We start from the raw sequence: 22,800 nt of genomic DNA, 5'->3' as shown, positions 1-22,800 counted from the left end.
ACCGGCAGCTTATTGGACGAACGTGGGTATGGCTTCTCCGAAATTTTAAAACCAACCATCATGGCGGCTCCTTCGGAATACAATCTTATTTTTACAAAAATAGTTCACCGAAACGTGTTTCTGAAACGTTTTATGCGTGAATTAGGCCGTGCAGTTGCTGTAAATGTCTTCTTTTCAGATTGACAAAGGTCAGTTTAAAAGATTTTTGTTGGATTTTGAGAGGCGTTTGTCAGGCTCATCCTGCTGGTCTTTTCTGGGCTAGCGCCGACTGTCTTCCAATTGAACGTCAATGTCAAATTGCAAAATAAAGGCGACCGCTCCTCCACTAAACAGACTGGAGTCACCGACCTCGCCAAACAGTCTGACGGCCGATTATCGGGCTGGTGTGTCAGCGCCTTAACGTTTTTTACTAAGAGCACTCCAGCCCTTACCTGAAATGTTAGGGGCACAGGCAGAAATGTAGGGGCACACACCTTAAGTTGACCTGCAACGCAATTTTTTTACATTTTCAGCCAAATCTAAGCCACATAATTTCCCTCAGCTATTCCTGTCAGAAATCATGTGTTCTAGCCTTTTTCACCACAACCTCCTCTGACTCTAGTTTATATTGTTCACGTTCCTCTTCCGGTTATTGCTCCGGTGCCGCATAAAATTCCGCCGGATGCATGTATTTATTGTTTTTCTGCTTCCTTTGGGTCTGAATTTTAAACCCTGGTGGATTTCTGAGGACTATGGTTAACTATGGTTATGGTTGCTCCTCAGATCTCTGCAGGGTATATCCTATCAGTCCAATCTGAGATTACTACTGCAAATTTATTTTACAGCGGCTCGTGCGGAGCTTAGCGCCACATATGACGATTGTTATTGGTATAAAGAAATGTCAATAAACTAGAGTATGTTTTTCAGCTATCGCGGAAGGCTATGTGGACTAGCCAGACCCTCTGTGCTGCAGCGTGTGGATGATCTGGCAAAGCAAGACTACTCTAACTGTAACTCGTCTACCTCTTGCTGCTGTGAATGGTCTGGCTCTGGTAGAGCAGGTGCCGTTGATGGAGAAAGCGTCAATGGTTCAATTTTCCATGGTTTAGCGTGACGTCACTCACGGACACCCCCCACACACACACACACACACACACACACACACACACACACACACACACACACACACACACACACACACACACACACACACACACACACACACACACACACACACACACACACACACACACACACACACACACACACACACACACACACACACACACACACACACACACACACACACACACACACACACACACACACACACGCCATCTCTGCCAGACTCGCTCCATTGCAAATTGCAGTCTTGCAGCCCTGCTTGAAAATAAAACCTTCCTTTTAGAGAGTACAACTCTGTTGGCCAAACCCGTATCCCGGCTAACATATTTTGATAATATATTTTAGACTTCTTTGAAGGAAAAGTAAGGTTTTATCCTGTTCATTGCACAAATCAAACAATTTGAACACCCTGGGCTTCAAGAAATTGCAATGCATTATTTTTCATCCAAACATTCAACTGATTTAATGAGAAACTAATCTCCAAAATGAATCAATAATGAAAATAATCTTTAGTTGCGGCCCTAAAAATTATGAATTATTTTCTGGAAAAAAATCAAACGAGAATGTTTTCTGGTTAAAAGTTATTATATTAAAAACTTGACAATTGAAAAACCTCATCATATCCTCAAAATATTAATAAAATCCAATTTTGTCCACATTGATCATCGTTGTTGGCATTATAAACAACCTACGAGAAGTTAGACAACATGCAAACATGGTATAGTAGTTTTTTCACTTCAATTAACACTCGTGCTTAAACGTTGCCAAATTTCATTACCATCAGTATGCAAGATGACTACCAGGGGGAAACTTGTGTCTTTGTTGCTGCATTGCTACTGTACATCATTTCCAAAACTGTTGCCAAGTAGAGAGCAGAGAACATGAAACCACACACAGAAACATAAAGACTACTATATGTTCTAGTGAGAAGAACGTCTTCACAAAGTAAATAAAAAACATCCCAATTTGCAATGCAAAAAGGCTCTGCTCTTGTCTTTGGCTTTCCATACAAATTTGAGCTACTTTTAATGTCTGACTTCATATACAAAAAAAAAAAAAAGATCTTAAGACAACTGAATGTCTGAAAAACAAATGCATATGTAAATCAGCCCGGGGAAAAGGCAAGGGTCAAACACACACAGCTTAACTGCAGCCAAATCACCAACCAATGTCACATCTGTCTCTGCCATATTCTTCTAAGAATGGGAATGTGTTTTGGTCCAATGAGACCATGCTGCTGTTAGTCTAGAAACTATCTGAGATCTTCATCTTAACATGGGAAATTCCACTATTTATGAATGACTAATGATCTCCTTACACTTTCGGCATGTGCAGTGAAGCCTCACCAACGTGTCACACTGGTACATTCCTGGCATAAGTCATACAGAAATAATGTGATCAGCATCTGTTCCTGAGCACCCGGAGGCTAAGGCTAATATATTGTCGCCATTTGGTTGACATCAAACAAGACTACAGTATTCCGCGATTAAACTAAAACAAGCCTAAAAACACAACTCATTTTCCATATTTCAGGCACATAATCTGATCTAGAGCTGAACCAGTTTGTCAAATATTTTGATAACTGATTCATTGTTTAAGTCACTTTTCAAGCCAAGATGGCCAACAACTGAGGTACCAGCCTCTCCAATGTGAATATATTCTGCTACTCTGTTTGATATGGTTGTAAACTGAATATCGTGGTTTTCTAAATTGGTTCAGACAATTTATAGACACCAGCTTGGACTCTGGGAAGTTCTAATGGGCATCTTTCATTATTTTCAGACAATGTATTCACTAAATTATTAATCAAGTAATCTGAAAAATAACCATCAGATCAGCCTTAAAGTGATCTTCTGATCCACAGCAATTTAACATGAGTTAAAAACTACAATGACCACCCACTGTGGCTAGTAAAGTGGATAGTACAAAATGGCAGGTGAGAATGATGATACTTAGGAGTATGATTGTCTTCATGGGAAAATGAGTCCAGCAAGTAGCATTGAATCAGATCCAGGCTGAGATTGGGTTTTGAGGGTGAGAGGGAGGGAGGGAGGGTGGAGGGGTGACCTTTGACTGACACTAACCGCAGGCAGGAAGGTGAAGAAGTTGTACTTCTGGTTGTTAATGACATTCCTTGGGTACCTCTGCTCCCTCTTTTCTGGGTGGCCGAGCCACACGGTGCGGGGACGGAAGTCCCCCATGCCACAGCATCTCGACCACGGGCAGCACCTGAGAGGAACAGGCACTTTACTTTAATAGCCGACATGCTGACAAACAGACAAGTTACTTGAAAAATGTACAAAGTATTTAGGATTTGGTTGATTCATTTAAGCTATTTACATCGAAATGCAGACCCTGTAGATTGACTCACAATTCTGTGTTGCATCGTGTGGAGTTGTCGAGCGAACGGCTCCATTTTAATGAATTTCCTGTCACACCTCTTAGTTAATGTGTTGCTTATTGCTGCTACAAACCCACAGAACCGACTACGCTGAGCTTTAGGGCTGTGCTCATGGAATTTGGAGAGATTATGTCTTACAAGACAAATATTAACTTCATCTGGAAAAGGGTTGCCCCTCCCTTCACTCCACCCAAACAAAGCTTTCCATATCAATGCACCAAGAGCCCAGGTGATTAATAATTGAGCTACTTTATAAGTGTTAAAACACAACCTATAGACAAAATATAGGCGTGGCAATTATAAAGACTCTTATAAAGAAAGGACATTAAGCACCCAAAAGTTTCATGGTAGACGACTCAATAATTAAACACACTGTTTAAAAACTGTCTTCCAGGCCTGACAGCCTTTCTACTGCGGTTCATTTTTTGTGTGTGATAACCCTGCAACAGATGGGAAACCAAACACAAGGTTCCTCCCCCACTATTATGCTAGAGCTGGGGTTTCTGAATTGCTTGTATCATGGTAGAAACTACACATTTGATTACATCAGGGTTAATTATGAAGAGACATTCCTGTTGCTGTATTTAAAGATTGCATTCTTCATACTGGAGAATAACAATGTCAAGAATGAGCTGTGTCACTGCCAAGTGGTTAAGTAGAATGATCACGTTCCTCTTTTTAGACCTCAGAAGTCTCTCACAGAGCCAGATAACCTCCAGGGCATCCTACTGTTGATTAGGGCTTCCACTAATGATATAATTCAGAGATACGGCTTTTTACACAGAAGACATTTTGGCATGTCGCGGCAGGAAAAGACACAGGTGTACATAATAGAATGAATGCTGGCTGAAAGGTATTCAGCTGCTTCCGTTTCCGGTTCTTGGCATGCTGAGTCACACAATGTAAGAGTTAGATTGAATAAAGTCATTGTTACTGTTAGTAATGCCTTTGCTTGTCCTATGACAAGTCAAAATGTCTTCTCTGAGAAAGGCCCTGTATTTTTGTTGTTGCTTATACTACAAAATAGTTCCTCGATTGGTTGTTCAGAGTGTGAAATATCCGCCCAACATACCACTGTAAATCAAAAAATTGTTCAAAACATGTTCAAAATCAGCAAATCCTCACATTTGAGGAGAAAGAACCTTTGCCATTTTTAACTCAACATTGCAGTCATTTTTCAGGATGGCTTTTGTGGTGCATTACACAAAGATGTGTTTCTATTGTTTAGAATAGCCTCATTGATACAAAACTGATTATACCCTTTATGAAGTTAGGATTTATGGCAGTGCATTGCACTTTTGTAGTAGACTGCATTATATCTAGCTACCTAATACACTGGCAACTGAGAGTGTACCTACCATATTAGAGGGGGGGCAGGTGAATTGGGTGAATCATGCGTGAAAACAAATAATACTGCAAACTGCAGAACATACTGTAATACATAAAGCGGATAGCTACAGGCCAAAATACTGCATTACGACGCTCATGTTCAGATATTTCGTCTTTGTGACTTTTACAGGAGGTGACATCACCATGACAGCCGGATCAGACTATTGGCTGCATTTCAGTTGTGTGTTTCCCCATCATCATTTATGAGGCCTTTCCCTTTATATGCTGTGATTTAGCCAGCGTATTAAATTACCACACTGCATCTTTTTAAGTCAAGGCCTAACCTAAATTTCTACATAACGTTTGTGTCTGCTCTTGACAGACAGAGCTCCAGTCTACCGAGCAAATATTGACATGGGCGTTTCATACACTTGCTCCAATTGCACCCCGGAACAAGGCTATTTTCTGGAGCTATTTGATAGCTTTTTTAAAGCTACAATGAAAAGCCACATTGTTTTAACATCATATATTTGTCTGACAACCGTTGTTTCTTTGTCTAACTGCTTTTTTTGTCCCTAAAACACGCCACCGCTAAGCTAGTTATTGATACAATGTCGACGCGCTCCTGTACATAGTGCAATGGCTACACTGACATTAGCAGAAGCTGACGAGCGAAACGCGACAACAAATGGCTTGGTATTCGTATTTCTGTGCTGAATAACTCCCTTACCCATTTCTGTGTTTACCGTCGTGTCTTTTCGGCCGTCTCACGGGTTGTAGGGGGATATTATCGGTCATTCCTGCAGCTCCTGGTAGCGGGTGGAGGCTGGAGGCAGCCTGGCTGTAGCGTGGTTCTGGGCGGAGGCTTCCCAGCTGTCAGTCACACAGGACGGCTCCACAGTCAGCAGGTTAGCGCTGCTGCTGGGACCTGTGGCTGGGACCTGCAGTATCACACCAAGCACACCTATCTCAGCATGAGCCACGGACCCATTTCATAACATATTTAGATTTTAGATGTATGTTGTCACTGCTTTGGTGATCATTTTTAGCCGGGTGTTAGCCTGCATTTATTATCATTTCTCTTTGTGTCATTAAAGGAAATTAACATCCATTAGAATCTGACTAAGGTTTATTACCAACTAGGTTTTCACTTACAAGTGACAAGAAGCTGCCTGGTGTTTGGTGCATACAATACACATAGTAAGAGGTTAAGAACGTTAAGATAGAATAGAAAATTAAAATATAGGCTATTTTAAAATACTATGAAATACTATTATAAAGTGTTTTAGAATTAGAATGCTGTGCAGTTTAGTGCAGTGTGTGCAAAATATTGATGTGATGTGATGGGATGTGCTGCCTATATTAAAATACCCGTCCATCTACTTCTGGACCTACATGGGGCTGCTTTTGGGAAAGTAATGAGCAGGGGTGCGAAATAAGTTAAAAAAATTGTAGGCCTAGTTTTACTTTACCTTAGTATTTAATTAACATTGCAAAGAGGTATAATCAATGTATAGAATTTGAAGCATTATTATAGATTAAATACAGGTGAGAGATGATGTCAGTCAAGCCTGGTCTGTGCATGTTAAAACACTCCTGACTGAGAAAAGGTAGAATCAGGCAAAATAAGTAAAGATAGTTCAGGGGAGTGGACCATGGGTGGGGAGGATCTTACACTTATATATATATATATATATATATATACACACACACATATAAATGTACCGCCACTTCGACAAGCTACATTAAGTAAAATACATGCAATACTCTGAATAACAAATACTTTTATTTCTGTTACTTTTAGTAGGTTTTGCTAGCAAGACTTAAGTACTTTCACTCTGGGACGGTTATTTGTAGTATTATATAATAGTAGCCCAATTCTTTTGAGCAAAAACCAGCATATGCACCGAATAATTCTACTAATCAGAATTTGCAGATATGTCTCTTTTAGATTTAAATCCTTGTGGAGGCAAACATTTGGAACAGATTCCATTAGCTTATAAAAACAGCTGCAAACACTTTTTACAATAGAAAGACCAGAAATGGAAAAGGCACACTATTGTAGAAAAACAATATTTGTATCATACATTCCACAAACTTTAAATTCAGTCTGTAATGTAGAAGAGGCACTGCAATATTTGTTGTTATCATAATCTGGGGCTTCCAACGCTCCTTTTAGGGTTTCTATTCTGCACCATGCTTCTGCCTTTGCATTTCCATGTCTTTTGTATTTTATGTTGTGATGGGTTTGGACATGCTTGTTTTGTCTCTGCCAGACTTAAATCCAACCAAATGGTCCGACACAACAAACATTTTATTTGAACATTATGAGTATTGTATTTATTGTAGTATAGGGATTTGTGCTTAGTCACTTGCACCCACTACTGCAGTAGCTGCACTGTAATGAAATTTAAGCAGTTTTGTATTGTAAGGTCACGGTACAGTTGATCTAAATATGGATTGTGGATACAGGATTGGAGAGCGGGCTGCAGTTGTAGATGCAAATAATTGTTCGTTGAGGATGCAAAATGGCAAGGGATTAATGGCCACTGGTCGGTCGTGACAATAGAAAAAAATAAATACTAAAGTCATATGAAGGTGAACAGATGTAAAGTAGGGATTTTATGGGCATTTAAGCTTGCCTGTGCTGGCATAGAAATTAGCATCGGGGCTACATTTCAGTAGCTAGTTTTACACCATCACATAAGTTCCCATCCTACTGTATGCAGTCAGAGACATTTCATGCTCAAGTATGTTTGGCAACAGTGTCTTTGGTTGTGAAGCTATGACAGAAAAGAAATACTGAAAAAGTCACCCTGATTTTATTTTTCAAAATCAGAAAATATTTAGGTGTAGGAAACATTGGAAAAACAAAACATTTACATTGTAAACAGGCCAAATTGGCTCAACATCACTGAATTGTAGTGAACTTGAAAGCAGTTTTACATGGTTTGCTAAATAAAGGCACAACTTGGCAAATGCATATCAACAAGGAATGTTCAGCAGGGGCCTACAAAGTACTCGGACCAGTCTGAGTTGCGTAAAGTGTCCAGTGATACAGTCATTACTGTTCAACTCAGCAGGTTGAGAAAATATTTTATCGTATACTCAAAGAGCGTATCGGAAAATGTACAGAACATTGCGTTGAGAGTAGGGGGAGTGAAGGACAACTATAATCTAAACGAGGTAGAACTTACCCCCTAACCTCAAGCATTTGGTGAATTATAAATAAATTACTCTTGCTACAAGTTGATAAGATAACCAAGAAAAGTCTGACAATTACTCTAAATGGTTGCTTCACACAAAATCTGACAGGAACGAAAAGTTACAAAATTGTGGATTTGCCCTTTCACCGTTCAGCCATCACAATAAAAGCAGTGAAATATTGCTATAATAAAAGTAAATGTAACTAAAACCCGAAATAAAGTGCAGGCATGAGAACATTAAGCATATCATAGCTTTCAGAGCTCAGCCAACTAAATTTGACAATGCAGATTGACAAGAGGAATATGTTGAGGAAAATTGATTTTTTCAAACTGCTGAAAATATGAAATACAATGCTACAACACACATTTGTCAGTCTAACAGAGCCTTCATAACATTATGGTGCAGTGAAAGACAACAGCAACACTGTACGAGTCAGGTCAAGCACTTGGCAAGTGGTCTTAGTACCAATGCAACCGTGATAAAAGTCTGTTTTGTAAACTACATTATCCGTCACCAACGACTGGACTGTTGTACTATGATGTAATGGAATAATCTGCCTGTCTGATCAAACACCCCTTCAAAATGATATATGCTAATGACATTTACCACTACCAAAATGTACAATGTCATAAAATCCATGGCACACAAGAGAGGGAAAGTAATCATTCTAGATACATGCAGTTAACTACACCATCATTTTTGAACACTGAGACATGGACATGATGTCCTTAAAAAGTCATGCCCTGAAACTTCCTAGTAAAGTCACAATCCTTCAAAAAAAGGTATCAAGGAGACAGTCTTGAGTTAAAGCGGTTTTCAAGTAAGTTATACATTCAAACTTCTGGATAGACAGCAAAACAAGTTGCAGGAAAAAAATACCCGCATATATATTTAAATGAAATAAAACTACAGTAGTTATGTCAAGTTAAACTAAAATTAACACTTGAGAATTGTTCAGATCTGGAGGGGAGAGAGCGGCAATGAAGTAACTGGAAATGTCAACCAATCTAAGTAGATTCAACAAGGTTGTTTTTTCTGAATATTGATTGTACCTCGTTCAAAATGACACATTCAAAAACTGGAGTTCAGGTGGTAAATTGACTGAAGGCTAAAAAGCAGAATTAACTGCAATTTTACCCTCTTCCATGAAATGTGGGAACTGTGATTTTGGTACGCTGCCGGCGCTGTTCTTTTCCATTTCGGCCATGGTGGCAGGCAAGCCAGAGTGGGATCCATCCATCTTCACGAGGCCTCCGGTGGATCCAATCAGAGGCCCACCGGCAGGGCTCCCAGGGAGTGGGATGCCACCACCCTGGATAACAGAAATTTCATTGGTCTTCATGGTCAGGCCCCCACTGAAGGCAGCAGCATACTGGTTCCATACAGACTGGTCAAAGTTCATCGAGGGAACACCCAGTTCTTTGGGGGCCTGCATATATTCTGGCAACATCTTTGCCTCGGAGCCCATTGCCATCATAGCCATGGGATTATCCAGAGATAGACGCTGGCCACGCCGGGACGTGTTGTTCCACATGTGCGTGCCGATATGCACCTAAAGACAAGACAGTTAATTACAATCCCATCACGACGCTTGATATTACATCATTCCCAAGGAGACAATTAAAATGGCCAACTCAGCAACAATGTTGTACCTTTAGATTTCCTTTGGTGGTGAAAGCCCTGCCGCAGATGTTGCAGCCAAATGGCTTCTCCCCAGTGTGAGTGCGCTCATGGATCTGCAAGGCACTGGCAGATGAGAAGTTCTTGCCACATGTATAACACACGTGCTGTTTGGTTGAACGTCGTGGTGCACTGGAGATGGAGGTCATGGCTGTACCCTGAGGCATATGGGAACTGAACAAACCATGAGCGCTCAAAGGATTCTCTTGAGAAAGCTTAATCTCCAGGCTTGCCAGACTTGACGGTATCCTCATGAAAGACAGGTTACCAGGAACTGTTTGGAAAAAGGAAGCAGAAAATTAAATTTAAGCATTCAACATATCAGCCTCTAAAATACATTCCTGATTAATACTTTTCCGATAAACTCACCATATTCTGGCACGCCAGGCTCTTCTTTGATCACTTTGGGGATGAAACTGCTGGAAGCTGTGAGGTCAAGGGCTCCACTTGACTCAGTGCCACCTTGAGCGGCGCCATCACTCTCTGGTTGAGGTACGCTGTGGGCAAATTCATTCACAGCAGACTCTGGAGACTTGCTACTACTCATGTTGTTATTGTTGAGGCTACTGTTGTTGTTTAGTGGCGAAGATGAATGAAATGACAAGGCTGAGTCCGAAACTGCAGGACTGCGGCCATTGTGATATTCCTGTTCTCTGGGAGCCGATTCTTTGGACGTTCCCTCACTTTCCGAAGCGGTGCTACTCTGTCGTTTCAGTGCAAGAGCAGAGGTGAGATTCTTCAAGACGTCAAGACTGGAAAACACGGCGGGGGCAGTGTGCATCTGTGGTTGTTCCTCAGAGCCAGGCAGAAGGGAATCTGAGGTATCGTTTGGCTTCTGGGAGTTTAGCTCTGGCTCATGATCCTCCATGCTCGCTTCAAAACCATTGATGTCCATAGACTTCTCTTCTGATAGAGAGGACTCCATTGCTTCTGCTGCTTCAAACTGGTTTTCTGGCATCGGGGTGTTGGGGATCTGCCCACCCATGTGCATACGAATGTGCTGCTGCAGAACCACAGCGTTGGTGAACTTCTTCTGGCAGATGGGACACGAGTGCTGCATTTTGAGAGGAGTGTTAGCCCTGTGCACTCCATAATGGGCCTTGAGGTTACCCTTGGTGGAGAAAGCACGTCCACAGATTTTGCACTTGTAGGGCCTCTCGCCGGTGTGTGTGCGGTAATGCATTTTGAGTGAGCTCTGGCAACTGAGCACCCTATGGCAGATAACACACTCGTTTGGGTCACTGGTCCTCTTTTCCAGGCCATCAACCATCTGCTGAAGTTTTGCTGTTCCAGAGCTTTGTTCTCCTATGAGGGAAGTACCATTCATATGATGCAGAACTCCAAGCAGTTCTTTAGTATCATTCTGATCTGCTCCAGTCTCCTGGCCAAACACTGAGGAAACAGATGGCGAGCCATCATTTGTTGACGGCGAGGGTCTGTGGGAAAATTGGTCCCCTGCAAAGCTGTCAAATGTCTTGAATCCTGGTGCGGGTGACGAGTGGAAGCCAACAGCAGGATGGCCTGGCATAGGCGCAACATCGGTCATATTTGACTCGTCCATTGGCACAGACATGCCAAAGGGAATACCACTGCTGGTGGGGATGTTATCAAGGTGCTCTGGCACAGGATGTGGGTTCATGCTGATGTTAGGATACTTGTCCCTGTGCCTCTGGAAATGCACTTTGAGGTTTCCTTTGGTTGTGAAGCGGTTTCCGCAAATGTTACACTTGAAGGGCCTCTCCCCGGTGTGAGAACGCAAGTGAATCTGGAGAGCACTGTCATTGCCAAAGCTCTTTCCGCAGTACTTGCACTTGTGCTTGTATAACGATTCACCGTTCTTTATTTCTGGTTGGGGGTTTGGAATCTTCGCCTTGACTTTTTTGGAGGATTCAATCCCTCCTTGGACACCATTGAAGGTGCTGGTGAAACCCATGACACCTGATGATTGTGGCAGTTGTGCTGGTAAACGGCTAGCCAGATCTGGAACACCCTTCAAAATGTCTGTTTTAGAAGCCATAGATCCCAGTCCTCCAGGTAGAGAGCTAGGGATGCTTGTGGGCAGAGGTAGTTTACCTTGCTTCATCGTCTCCATAGAAAGGCTCTGACTGCCGGTCCTTTTTCCTATCAGAGCTGCTGCGGCGGACAGCTGTTGGGAGAGATGTGCACCGAGGGCTTTCAGAGGATCCATTGCTGCCCCTACTGATGACTGGAGACCTTGTGGCGTCATCATGGCTACTTGGATTCGTATCTGTTCTGTGAGCTGGATTTGCTGGAGCTGCTGTTGCTGGAGCCACACCAACTGTTCCAAGATCATCGGGATAGTCTGTATCGCATCCTGCGATGAGGTCAGGGACTTATTGTTTGAATAATTTTGGGAGACAGCCACTTTAGTGTCTGCAATGGTTTCAAGAGTGACATTTGAATCTTGCATTTTCTGTGAGGGATGGAAAGGCATCTCAGGGCTCGCAGGCATCTCCGTCTGATCCTGCTGTCCCGAGTCTTCTGCATTCATGCTGGACCCTTCCTCTGTTCTTTCCAGGGGGTCTGCATTGACATTTGATATGGAATGACTGCTGGACTGGCTATCATCCTGGTCACTCAGGTCGTCAGGAGAGCCTTGGGAATACTCTTCAGGCACTTCATTGCCATCTCCATCTTTCATGACGACCACGTGCGGACTTTTAGTGCACTTTTTCTCATGCTCCAGAAATTCGGTTTCATCAAAGAACTCGGCGCAACATTTGTTGCAGACCCTGGTCTCATCCATTCTGAGCCTCTTCACATCATTTCCAGTCTCCTCAGCTTGATTGTCTTGAAGAATCCCTAAAAACAAGAGGATACAAGATTTTAATTAAAGCTGTTCATACAGTTAAGAGTGACCAATACAAGTAATCAAAAATTAACATAAATATGGAGGCAGATTCAAATTCTTTAACAATGTCCTGTACAAAATACTATTACGTGTCACAATAAGTCAAGTTGCAATATTTTAAGATGCAGCACAACAGCCTTGAAAATTATTTTGTGGAGCTTATGTTAAATTTGTGTTGCCATTGTGACAAAGAGTTGGTTTGACCCCAATTGGTATTTTGTTTGGGAATAGTTGTGCATTCATTGAATAATCTTGTGAAATGTTCTTTTCATTTTGTCCATTCCTTGCAGGTCACTGTACTGTCTTTTAAAGGACTCTGAATGTGCCTTCAAGGCCAGCAGAGGGCAATCATCTACCTTTGACATTCCCCGGAACAATGTCCAGAAGACAAAGAGCCGTGGGCATTGAACTACTGTGTTTCTGAAATAGTCCACCAAGCAACTACTAAAAATCTAACTGGAATCTAGGCATCACAATATGAAAAAAAAAGAAAAAAAAAAAAAGAATCTATAAAAACGATATTACTGCCGCCCAGGGAAAAACAGATAAGGTATACTATGCAAACATGGCCTTAAAAAAAAGGAATAATCTAATGTAGATTACCTTTAAGCATTTTCACAGCCTTTGAAAGCCTGATGAATGCTCCAAGTGAGCATTTTAATTTGTCTGCTAACCAAGTGGCCATTTCACAACTGGGTGTATTGTTAAATGCTAATGCCTCAGAGAAAGGGGGTAGACCACCTGTTTGCATTTGCCTAAGGAAACTGTTGGGACTTGTTAATTGCTCACCAGGAGGCATTGAAGAGTCCCCCCCCCCCCCCCCCCAAAAAAAGTTGCAAACTACATTACATTCTGATCTGTGAGGACACAGTATGCAAGACTCACATCCACACATATTTTATGTCCTATAGTACAGCCACTCATCATAATTCAATTAACTCCGATAGGATTTGTAACTGAAGAACATTTAATCAACTACTATTTCCAATCAGATCAAAAATTGTCTTATGATATAAAAGCAAAGAGGCAACGCTGTAGTTCACCACTTGACGGCGCATGACCTGTATGTGATCACCTTTGGTGGGGGGTATGTGACACGAGGTCAGACTTAACATTCACTACATGGGCCAGTATGGTTCACGTTTAATATTTTAACAACGATGTCCAAAAGAGAAATATAGACATCAGAATGGACAGCGACATCCCCAACTACGTGTATTAACCCAACTTTTCTAATTAGAAAGGTGAGGTCTACCAGCAGCTACTGGAGTTTGCATATGGCAACACCAAAACGCACCCCCACCCAGTCTCCACAAAAAGGCCACTGCTCCATCCCCCACCTCTCCACATATGTACGAAAGGAAACAGTCATGCATTAAACTGGGGGATTTATTGCCTTTAGGTCAGCTTACTCCAGAGTCACATTTCATACAGTTGTTGTTAGGTAGCCTGCCTTTGTTTAAAACCTCAATATTGCTGAATACTTGCCAAACAAATCCTACCAACATTAGTCATTTCCAAATATGTATGTATATTACATTATATACAGCAACATTTTTAGCAAAGAGAAATTAGAAACAGTAGGCCTACATTCACAACATAAGTAATGGGCGAGTGTAACAAAACCAATCTAAATTCAGTCAAAAAACTACCTACGCACTACTATTTGCCACCAATTAAGTGACGTGTTGGACATATCTGAATGATATAAAAAAGATAAATTATACACTAAAAGACATCATGACCAGCATATGCTGCCATTCATTGCCACACAACCGCCTAAATTAATCTAAAATGTTTTTTTTTTTTTAAAGTAGTAACACAACCTTTAGTGAAGCCAAAAATAAAAAGTTTAAACGGTTTTGCCGACTTCAATTTAGCCAACGAAACCACTACTGGACAAGTAGCTAGCTTAATCGGACTAGGGTGAAATTGGTCAATTAGTTAAACATTGAAACTAAATAAAAAGTTAGAAATTATTTAAAAAAAAATGAAGTACAGTGTTGAATTTTAAAACGCTCCTCGCGGACCACCTGTATTGTGTTAAAAAAATCATTTCTGAATGTGTCGATTCCCATGCACGGGGCGAAGTTTTACCCCTGGTCAATTCAAACGGACAGCAGCAGGTCAAAGTGCGAGGGGAACGATGGAAAAGGTAGCCCCCAACTTCGAAATAAAATGTCGATAGTTTGCAACATGACATGGCGGAGCTAGACGTTTGGGTAACTAACTAACTCATATCGTGTGTGTAAACTTACCATTTTGTAACGCACCGGGCTCGTCGGAGTTGATGTGCTGCGGTTTGGCTTGCTTGCGCCTCGACATGGTGCAAGCATCAGGAGCAAAGAGTAACCAACAATTTCCCTGTGCTTCTTCAACAACTCCTTTGGCTTGGAAAATTAGCCCCTCAAGTAGAAATGCGCATGTCAACGTAATTATTATTATCAATAATGCATTGCGATTTATCACGGTCCCCTGACAGCTGATTGGCTCCAGTCCAAGTGCTCACACATTATTCAAATGTAGTCTCTATTGATGAGCGGAGCGGAGTGCCAGGCGGGGGCGGGAGGAGCCATGCTAGTGGCCGGACTGCGGGATGGAGGCTGGGTTAATAACACCCAACTCATCGCTCTCTCCCTTGTTCCTGAAAAAAAAGAAGATAAATATTGTCACTAACAGTATGTGTACAACCTGTGGCACTTTCCACTCTAAACACCGGAATATTTTATTTATGGGCCAGAATGCGATTAAATAGTCACTGCATGTAGCCTACTTTGTCCTATTTGTTTGATTTTCGCATTTGATCACTATCAATTGCATAGATACAGTTTTGATCTTCTGTAGTTTTTTTCTGCATACTCATGCCAGCACTTGCAGCAAACATATTTTTCTTTATCAGCATCACTCAAATTAGAAAGAATCAGTTTTATATACCAAGTAGGTTTGCACATGTTATATTTATGATGTTCCTGTATGCAAATGTGTTACATCTGTGTGTAAGAAAAGGTCAGTTAATGGTGTCATCATTCTTCTATACATAGAGAAAGGCATGGGAAATATTCCATAAACTAATCTCTCATTGCAAATCAAACCCGCTATTAGGCTAACTAACATAACACCATGCCTATCTCAACTTATGGTGAAGGGTATGTGATGATGGGGGGGTTATATTAATTTGAAAGGCCAAAGGAACTTTATCAGGATGCATAGTGACCTAATCCATGAAATAACTGGCCTTTAAAAGTACAAATGTGCCTGCATTTATGGGAATTTAACATAGGAGGGTGTATACTGATGTCCCCTGTATTTTAACATAGGAGGGTGTATACTTATGCCCATTGTATTTTAACATAGGGGGGTGTATACTTATGTCCCTGTATTTTAACATAGGGGGTGTATACTTATGCCCCTGTATTTTAACATAGGGGGTGTATACTTATGCCCCTGTATTTTAACATAGGGGGTGTATACTTATGTCCCTGTATTTTAACATAGGGGGTGTATACTTATGTCCCTGTATTTTAACATAGGGGGGTGTATACTTATGTCCCCTGTATTTTAACATAGGGGGGTGTATACTTGTGGTCCCTGTATTTTAACATAGGGGGTTGTATACTAATGCCCCATGTATTTTAACCTAAGGGGGTGTATACGTATGCCCCCTTTATTTTAAGGAAGAACATTTATTTATTTACAATACACTGTCCATTCACAAAGAAAATTAGCGTCCTTAAAAGGTTGGATTTTCCTGCAAAAAAATTATTAAGGCATTGAGATCAATTTCTAAAAGATGTTTTTTATTCCTCTTTTTAATCAACTTTAGCATGGGTGTGTAAACTTATTCAAGCCACCAAATATGTTATCACTATATGTTCTCACATTCCTTGGGTCAGTCATAGGTTTGTTTGGATATTCCCCAAAATAGGGGATCACTGGTTATAAGTATGGGTAAAATATTCATCTAAACTCTTCCAAATTCAGTCAAAAGTTAGAGCAGGAATGTGCAGTCATGGACGATACACTCACATCAACTCTGTTTGCACGTCTTTTTTTAAGCTGAGTATTTATGATGTAGGTTTACAGAAGAAGTTACAAAAATAGTATCAAACACAACATGAATATGACAAAAGGTAACATACATGCTTTTTGGGGTTTATTGTGGTTGTTATTGTTAATGGAAATTGTTGTTTCCCCACTTTTAAATGTACAGCTACACCCAAAAATCTGTTTTTAAGTATTATAGACAGAGGTCACGTAATAATTGTGAATATTAAGTTAAACAATAAAAAGCACTGTAGCATTACACAGGTGTTTTTTGCATTTCTTTTCCCCTATTTATAGCAATGCAATATTTAGTACTGTAATGAGGCTGAATTTGTCCCATAGTTTGTCTTGTGTCTCCTACATTTCAGTGTGCTGAGGTCTAATGCTCAAAATTATACTCTTAACATCAGACAAAGTGTCAAATGTCAATTGTCACCGCTAATCAAATCAAAAAAGTGTTGCTCTGTAAAAAAAACAAGAGTTGTGTTGTGAAACATGGAAGATTCTGCTTAATATTAACATTCACCCTTTTGGGCATTGTTGGTGTACCCACAACATTCCAGGAAGTTCACTACACATCACTGAAGGGTATTGACACAAGGGGGGGGAACCTTTATTAGTGCTGTGACAACCTTCTTCCTATTTATTGCAACCCCTATAAAAAAGGGGTTTAAACAAGTATAATAGAACAACTAAATGCATGATCAGCTAATCAATAACCTAACATTACTTCATCTTCTGATACCACTACAATCTCACAGTGATTTCCCTTAAAATGTGTGAGGGTAAAGCTCCTGACATGTTCAGTGATAACACAGCATGTCTGTTGATTTGGCTTTACAAAAGAATCCAGACCACACCTCTAATCTTCTAGATGATGAGAGCATGAAGATATGAAGTATGTGGACAGGATATAGAACCTGCCTTGCTTGTACTTCATTCTCAGATTACCTTATGCAAGCAGGAATTTTATTTTTGGAATGTGACACACCGAGGACATACCAAGATGTGTAGGACTCCGAGGGGTCAGTTGAGATCAGTGAACCTTGGGAATATGTATTTTGGACACAAATTTATTATACATTATTATTAGATGTTAAAGGCGAGATAAATAAGATATAAATAGAATGATGTTGTGTATGAAAGGGAATACAGAGTCACATTTACATACAGAAGGGGATTAGGGCAAAATGTGAAAAATAACTTTTATAACTTTGCCAAGTCTGGAGTTCTGAGGGAAAAAAAGCAGAATTCTGGCATTAAAGTCAGCTTTCTGAGAAAAAAGTCTGAATTCTGAAAAAATAAAATTCAAACCTGTCAAAGTTTTTTGAAAGTTAAAAAGAAAAAGTTAAACAAAGGTTCATATTTCTGAGAAAAAAGGCACAAATAAATATTTTTTGCACATGTGCCTCGAATCTTCTTCCATTTTTATATATAAACCACGATTCAAAGTGAATATTTATGCACATTTGGGAGCAATTCTGATATAAATGAGAATGAAATCATACAAAATGGAAAAATAAAAGCAATGAACAAAACAATAGAAGACTATTATTGATGGACCAAAGATTAATAATGAAGGCATCAGTTTTATGAACATGTGATGAGCATTTGATATAATTTCAATACATTGACTACATGCACATAAATGTAATTCATACACAATTTGAGAGTGATGATCGTCATTAGTGAGCTTAGTTCATGTTTACACCACTCATTTAAATGAGCCGACAAACATGACAGCTATCTTGTACATGGTTGCTCATGCCATGTTTCACTTCTTATTAACGTTTATGTTTGTTTATGTGTGCACCTATCACCAAGGCTGTAGCAATAAACTCCCTTCTGGTCCTGATTCCGATTCTGAGTCTTTCACCATTCTGTTTCAGTCTAAAAGGCGTCCTAATGCGTAACATAAGTGTGAGACAAAGACAGGCCAATATATTCAGATAAACAAATGCCCGGGTGAAGGTGAAGAAGAGGGGAGTTCTGTCTAGACGCTTTATTGCCCCAATAAGAAACTATGCCTGAATACGCTGTTTCCTCCACGCTCAATCCAAACAGCCCAAAATGTGTGCAGTTGTAAAAACTTGTGGGAACCAGAGGGATATATTAGCTAAATGGCATACCAAATAAAAAGAATGAAACTGTAAATATCAAAATAACAATAATGAGAGATAAAAATCTATTATCACCTTGACACACAATCAATGGAGACAGTGATTATGTGAAAGAATAGAAATCAATGTCTGATTTTGTAACAAGCAATACACCATGAATTACTGGCCTTTTCTCTGCCTTTTGTTGAAGTGATACTTGTTTACCAGCTGCTGGAGTCTCTGGTGATCATTTTGTGCTATGCATTTCCATTTTTTTCATTTTTCAATCCATTGTTTAGAGAGAAGAGATGTATACATGACAAGGTAAGATACTATGGTAGACTGTGTGCAATGGTGATAGTGCAAAAGTGCAAAAGTGAACAGTGCAAGGATTGAACAGAACAGTGCAGTAAATCATGATTAAACATTAACCATAACTAATGAAATATAAACATAATAACCTATAAACTGACTGATTGAATAAGAATAAGAACAATATGTTACAGGGAATAAGTTATAAGATGTAAGCTGTAGATGTTATGACCACAGTCCAGATTGTGCACATATATACTTTATATATATATATGTATCTGTATCTGATGGTTATTCAGTATTTTATGTATCCTGACCTTTCAGTCCTTCCCTTTGGAGTTTACGCAAGAGCCCGCTGCGAGATGGAGAGACGTTAAGTTTCTCACGTGTCATGTGCCGAGTTTTACGATGGCCTTGCAGTGGACAAACAATTACACCCTCAACACTTGCTCAGGAATTGTGGATTGAACATGTGTTTTTTTAGGACTCAGTAAAAGATGAAAGGCACAAGCCAACTTGGGAAGGATTTCACATCAGTGTGACAATCAGTACTGTTGCCAAAACCAGCCCAATTTTTAGGAAAAGAGAGTAAGGACCTGTCTGATGAACCAAACCCAACTGGCTATACTGATTTGAACTGTCTCTCACAATCACTCACAGTAGCGATAGGCAGAGTATCGGTCCACACATCCTCATTGTATCTCTATTTTTTTTAAAAGGTGTGCCTTTGTTGTTTGATGTAGCCAACCTTTTTTTTTAATTCCACTTCCACTTACTTGGTCGTCATCCACTCAGTAATGTTCTGCGTATTGTTACTTCATTTTGATGTTTCACCGTCTGCACAGAATAATGTATTCATAGCTTTCGTAGCAAGGCTGTTTTCACATTCGTCTGAAGAAGGAATACCCCTGCTGTAAATTGGACATGTATGTACGAGCATGACTAACTTAATGACTATCATCACTGTTTTATTTTTTATCCTATTTTTTTACAATGACAGTGTAGACAGGAGAGGTGGAAGAGAGATGGGGGATTACACTCAGAAAAGGGCAGCAGGTCGGTTTTGAACCCCGGCCGCTGCAAAGGACTTAGCCTACACCCCCCTACCGTGATGTCATTAATATCTCTTAAGCCAATCATGGTCCAGTGTGGCCAGCAGTTCAGCTTGTGAAACGTAACATATTTGCATATTTGCACACTCTAGATTCAATGAGAGAGAAGTAATAGATGTGTTTTTGAGAATTGTGTTGAGTTGTTTTGGGTGGAGAAACCTAACCAAAGACAATTAAAGCTGGGTATCTATAGTTGAGTTTTTTTCTGGAGGGAAAACAACAAACCGTCTGTGGGAGTTATAGTTACATGTAACAGCGTTATAGAATGAAATTACAAATTAAATGTATGTGTAATCCTTTACAGTTACTGAAAAAAACATGGGTCATCTGAATATATACAGTATATTTTCGGTCAAAAGCTCATGTGCAGAACATAAGCTCCATTCTGTTGCTTTGCATCTTTTGGCCATGCGGGAACGCTTTCTTTTGGCAATGTTTCTGAACAACACGGGTCAGGGGATTGTTGTTTTTTGGGACAAACTTGAGGGCAACACCATCAAGGATCTATTTTATTGAAGTGGGTGTCGGAGGAACCCCTTAGCGTTAACCGATGGATATGCAGTCCACTGGAGTTTTTGCCCCTCAAAGCCCTTAGCTTCTATCTGAGAGAGGAACCGTCTCATATCCTTTCACAACTTACTTGGGGTCTGACTGTTGTTGTACAATAACAGGTGGGCTGTATGGTTTGGGGAGAAGAGATCTTCTTTATCATGTAACTGTATGCCTATGTGAGTGCATCCCTGATTTGTATTACATGATGGATTGTTGTACCTTCATTTGAAACTGTCATGAACTGTAAATGTGTCAATGTTCAATAAAAAAGGAGCTGTCTACGTCCTGACAGGCTCCATTTATTTGGCAGTAAGCGCTCATACATTTTCAGCGTGGGTTTTTGATTGGTTTTCTGAATTTGCTCCGCCAATCAACTCACGTCTTGTGATGTGTTTTGGTGGTAGTGCTCATTCAAGTTATGTTGAATCTCTTTTAATCAAAATGTGACAGTAACAAGTGTTCAGTACTGTTGTGAGGCGTGATTTTACATTTAAGTGTTCAAAATAGTTACATTACGCATTACATTTCAACAGGTTAACTAGTAATCTGCAACCTGTTTCATTTAAAAAAAGAGAAAAAGAAGTAACCTCCCCAACACGGAACACAAATACTTGGATTCAAGTGGTTTTTGTTGGGAAATAACCAGGAAACACTTCTCAACTTGTCATAACCTTTCAACATGCATGATGACATTTCCTTATAATCCTGTGCCCCTTGCATTGAATCACACACTTGACAAGCGCTAGATTGCTAATAATGAACTGCCTTGTGGAGAAACACAATGAAAACACTGCATTTTTCAAAAGGACCTGGAAACACAGCCAGGCGCTTTATTTCTCACCATTTCAGATATGCTCTCTTCAACAGTGGGGGACACCACAAATAGTCTTTTAATGGTTGACCAGTTTCTTGCTCACTGACACCAGGATTTCTGTTTATTTCCTATATCCTGTTTTATTATTTTATCCTCTGTTGGTTTTCTTCAGGTGCCCCATAAAACATTTCCTCCCTTGTAGTCATAAATAACGTCATTAAACTCAAACAAAGGACAAAGGGAAAAGTTGTTTTCTTCATGCGACAGTTGATTCCCATGCAAAGGGTAAGTAATGCCGCGGATAGGCAAGCATAAAATGAGAACAGTCCCGGTGACCTTTTGTTGTTACCTAGGTCCTGTGTTGTTTTCCATTCATGTTAGTCGTATCGCAACACACCCTTTGCTTGTAGCCGATCAATGCACCTTTTTCTATGATAGCACTGTTAAGACTATGCAGTCATTTTCTCTGCCACCCTGTATTTTCACTGTGCAATTACGTCAACATGGCATTATCTAGCAAATACAAGTATAGAGGCTCACAGCAATCACTATAGCGTCAGAGTGTTTTCATTATTGATCAGCAAACACCCTTTCAAATGTCCTCCTTTTCATGCACACATGTATTTAGCTCTTTTGTTGGGTAACCTCAGCCTAGAATACAGACTGAGGGCACTGAGGTGAAAGGTATTGAATGTTTGTCTACCAATATTGTTGTTTTCCGCCACTGAACGCAACTCTTTTGCATGCCACATGTGTCTGCTGGTTAAATGGACATGAAGTAATAATTGTAGTAGTAGTTGTAGTAGCAGTAGTAGTAGTGCTATAGTGGAATTTCTGTGGTAAATTGAGTTTTTAAAGTTCCCCTCCACTCAAAAATGTGTTGATTGTTTCTTCAATTGGATGTTGGAGTTTTGCTGTGCAGAAGGGTGGAAGTGGAGAGTTTGGCAGTCAAATGCAGTTTTTCGCATTTCTCGATTAAAGGTGAGCACTTTGAGTTTAACATGTGTGATTTTGTGACATCACAACTGGGTTGCATATACATGGGTTGCACATTTTCTGTGTTTGTGTCTGTGTGTGTATGTGTACGTGTAGAAAAACAAAATCATAGCCCTTTTCCATTGGTTAAAAAAACCCACTTACACCCACTAACATCTGGCTTCATTCCCAGGACAAAGGACTCTTCAGTAGTAGTATTTCTTGGCCCCAGCTCCGATTGGCAGTGATGGAAACATGACACCCGGGTGGACATGCTAATTTCTGCCCCTTTTCCGGCG

General features: G+C 40.3%; 2 protein-coding genes and 1 long non-coding RNA gene across 4 annotated transcripts in view; 1 reads left to right on the top strand and 2 right to left on the bottom strand.

Annotated features, from left to right (window-relative positions):
• LOC117947150 (probable phospholipid-transporting ATPase IIA) overlaps positions 1-5,758 on the bottom strand; it is a 54,067-nt gene extending 48,309 nt beyond the window's left edge. For both annotated transcript variants that reach the window (XM_034875763.1, XM_034875762.1), the window contains exons 1-2: positions 5,565-5,758; positions 3,189-3,333 (exon numbers count right to left, since the gene is read on the bottom strand). In XM_034875763.1, coding sequence (XP_034731654.1) covers positions 3,189-3,333; positions 5,565-5,632 — 213 coding nt within the window. In that variant the 5' untranslated portion in view covers positions 5,633-5,758. The remainder of the gene's footprint in view (positions 1-3,188; positions 3,334-5,564) is intronic.
• Positions 318-17,990, top strand: LOC117947153. Its single transcript, XR_004657177.1, has 3 exons — positions 318-401; positions 13,838-13,842; positions 17,980-17,990. It is a non-coding gene; the product is annotated as an uncharacterized LOC117947153 (long non-coding RNA).
• Positions 8,492-15,017, bottom strand: sall4 (spalt-like transcription factor 4). The gene is made up of 4 exons (XM_034875761.1): positions 14,852-15,017; positions 10,091-12,544; positions 9,694-9,995; positions 8,492-9,593 (listed from the first exon to the last, which is right to left on the bottom strand). The coding sequence occupies exons 1-4, from the start codon at positions 14,916-14,918 to the stop codon at positions 9,150-9,152; spliced, it is 3,267 nt and encodes a 1,088-aa protein (XP_034731652.1). The 5' UTR covers positions 14,919-15,017; the 3' UTR covers positions 8,492-9,149.
• Positions 17,991-22,800: the final 4,810 nt, after the last annotated feature.

This window comes from Etheostoma cragini, chromosome 7, assembly GCF_013103735.1.
Source record: "Etheostoma cragini isolate CJK2018 chromosome 7, CSU_Ecrag_1.0, whole genome shotgun sequence".
Lineage (NCBI taxonomy): Eukaryota > Metazoa > Chordata > Actinopteri > Perciformes > Percidae > Etheostoma > Etheostoma cragini.
This window is presented reverse-complemented; position numbering and strand designations above follow the sequence as displayed.

Coding starts and splice junctions, on each gene's coding strand:
- sall4 (XM_034875761.1), bottom strand. CDS start 14,918: ATGTCGAGGCGCAAGCAAGCCAAACCGCAGCACATCAACTCCGACGAG. Junction 9,996..10,090: donor GCCTGGCGTGCCAGAATATG/GTGAGTTTATCG, acceptor TTTTCCAAACAG/TTCCTGGTAACCTGTCTTTC. Junction 9,594..9,693: donor CCACCAAAGGAAATCTAAAG/GTACAACATTGT, acceptor TCTTGTCTTTAG/GTGCATATCGGCACGCACAT.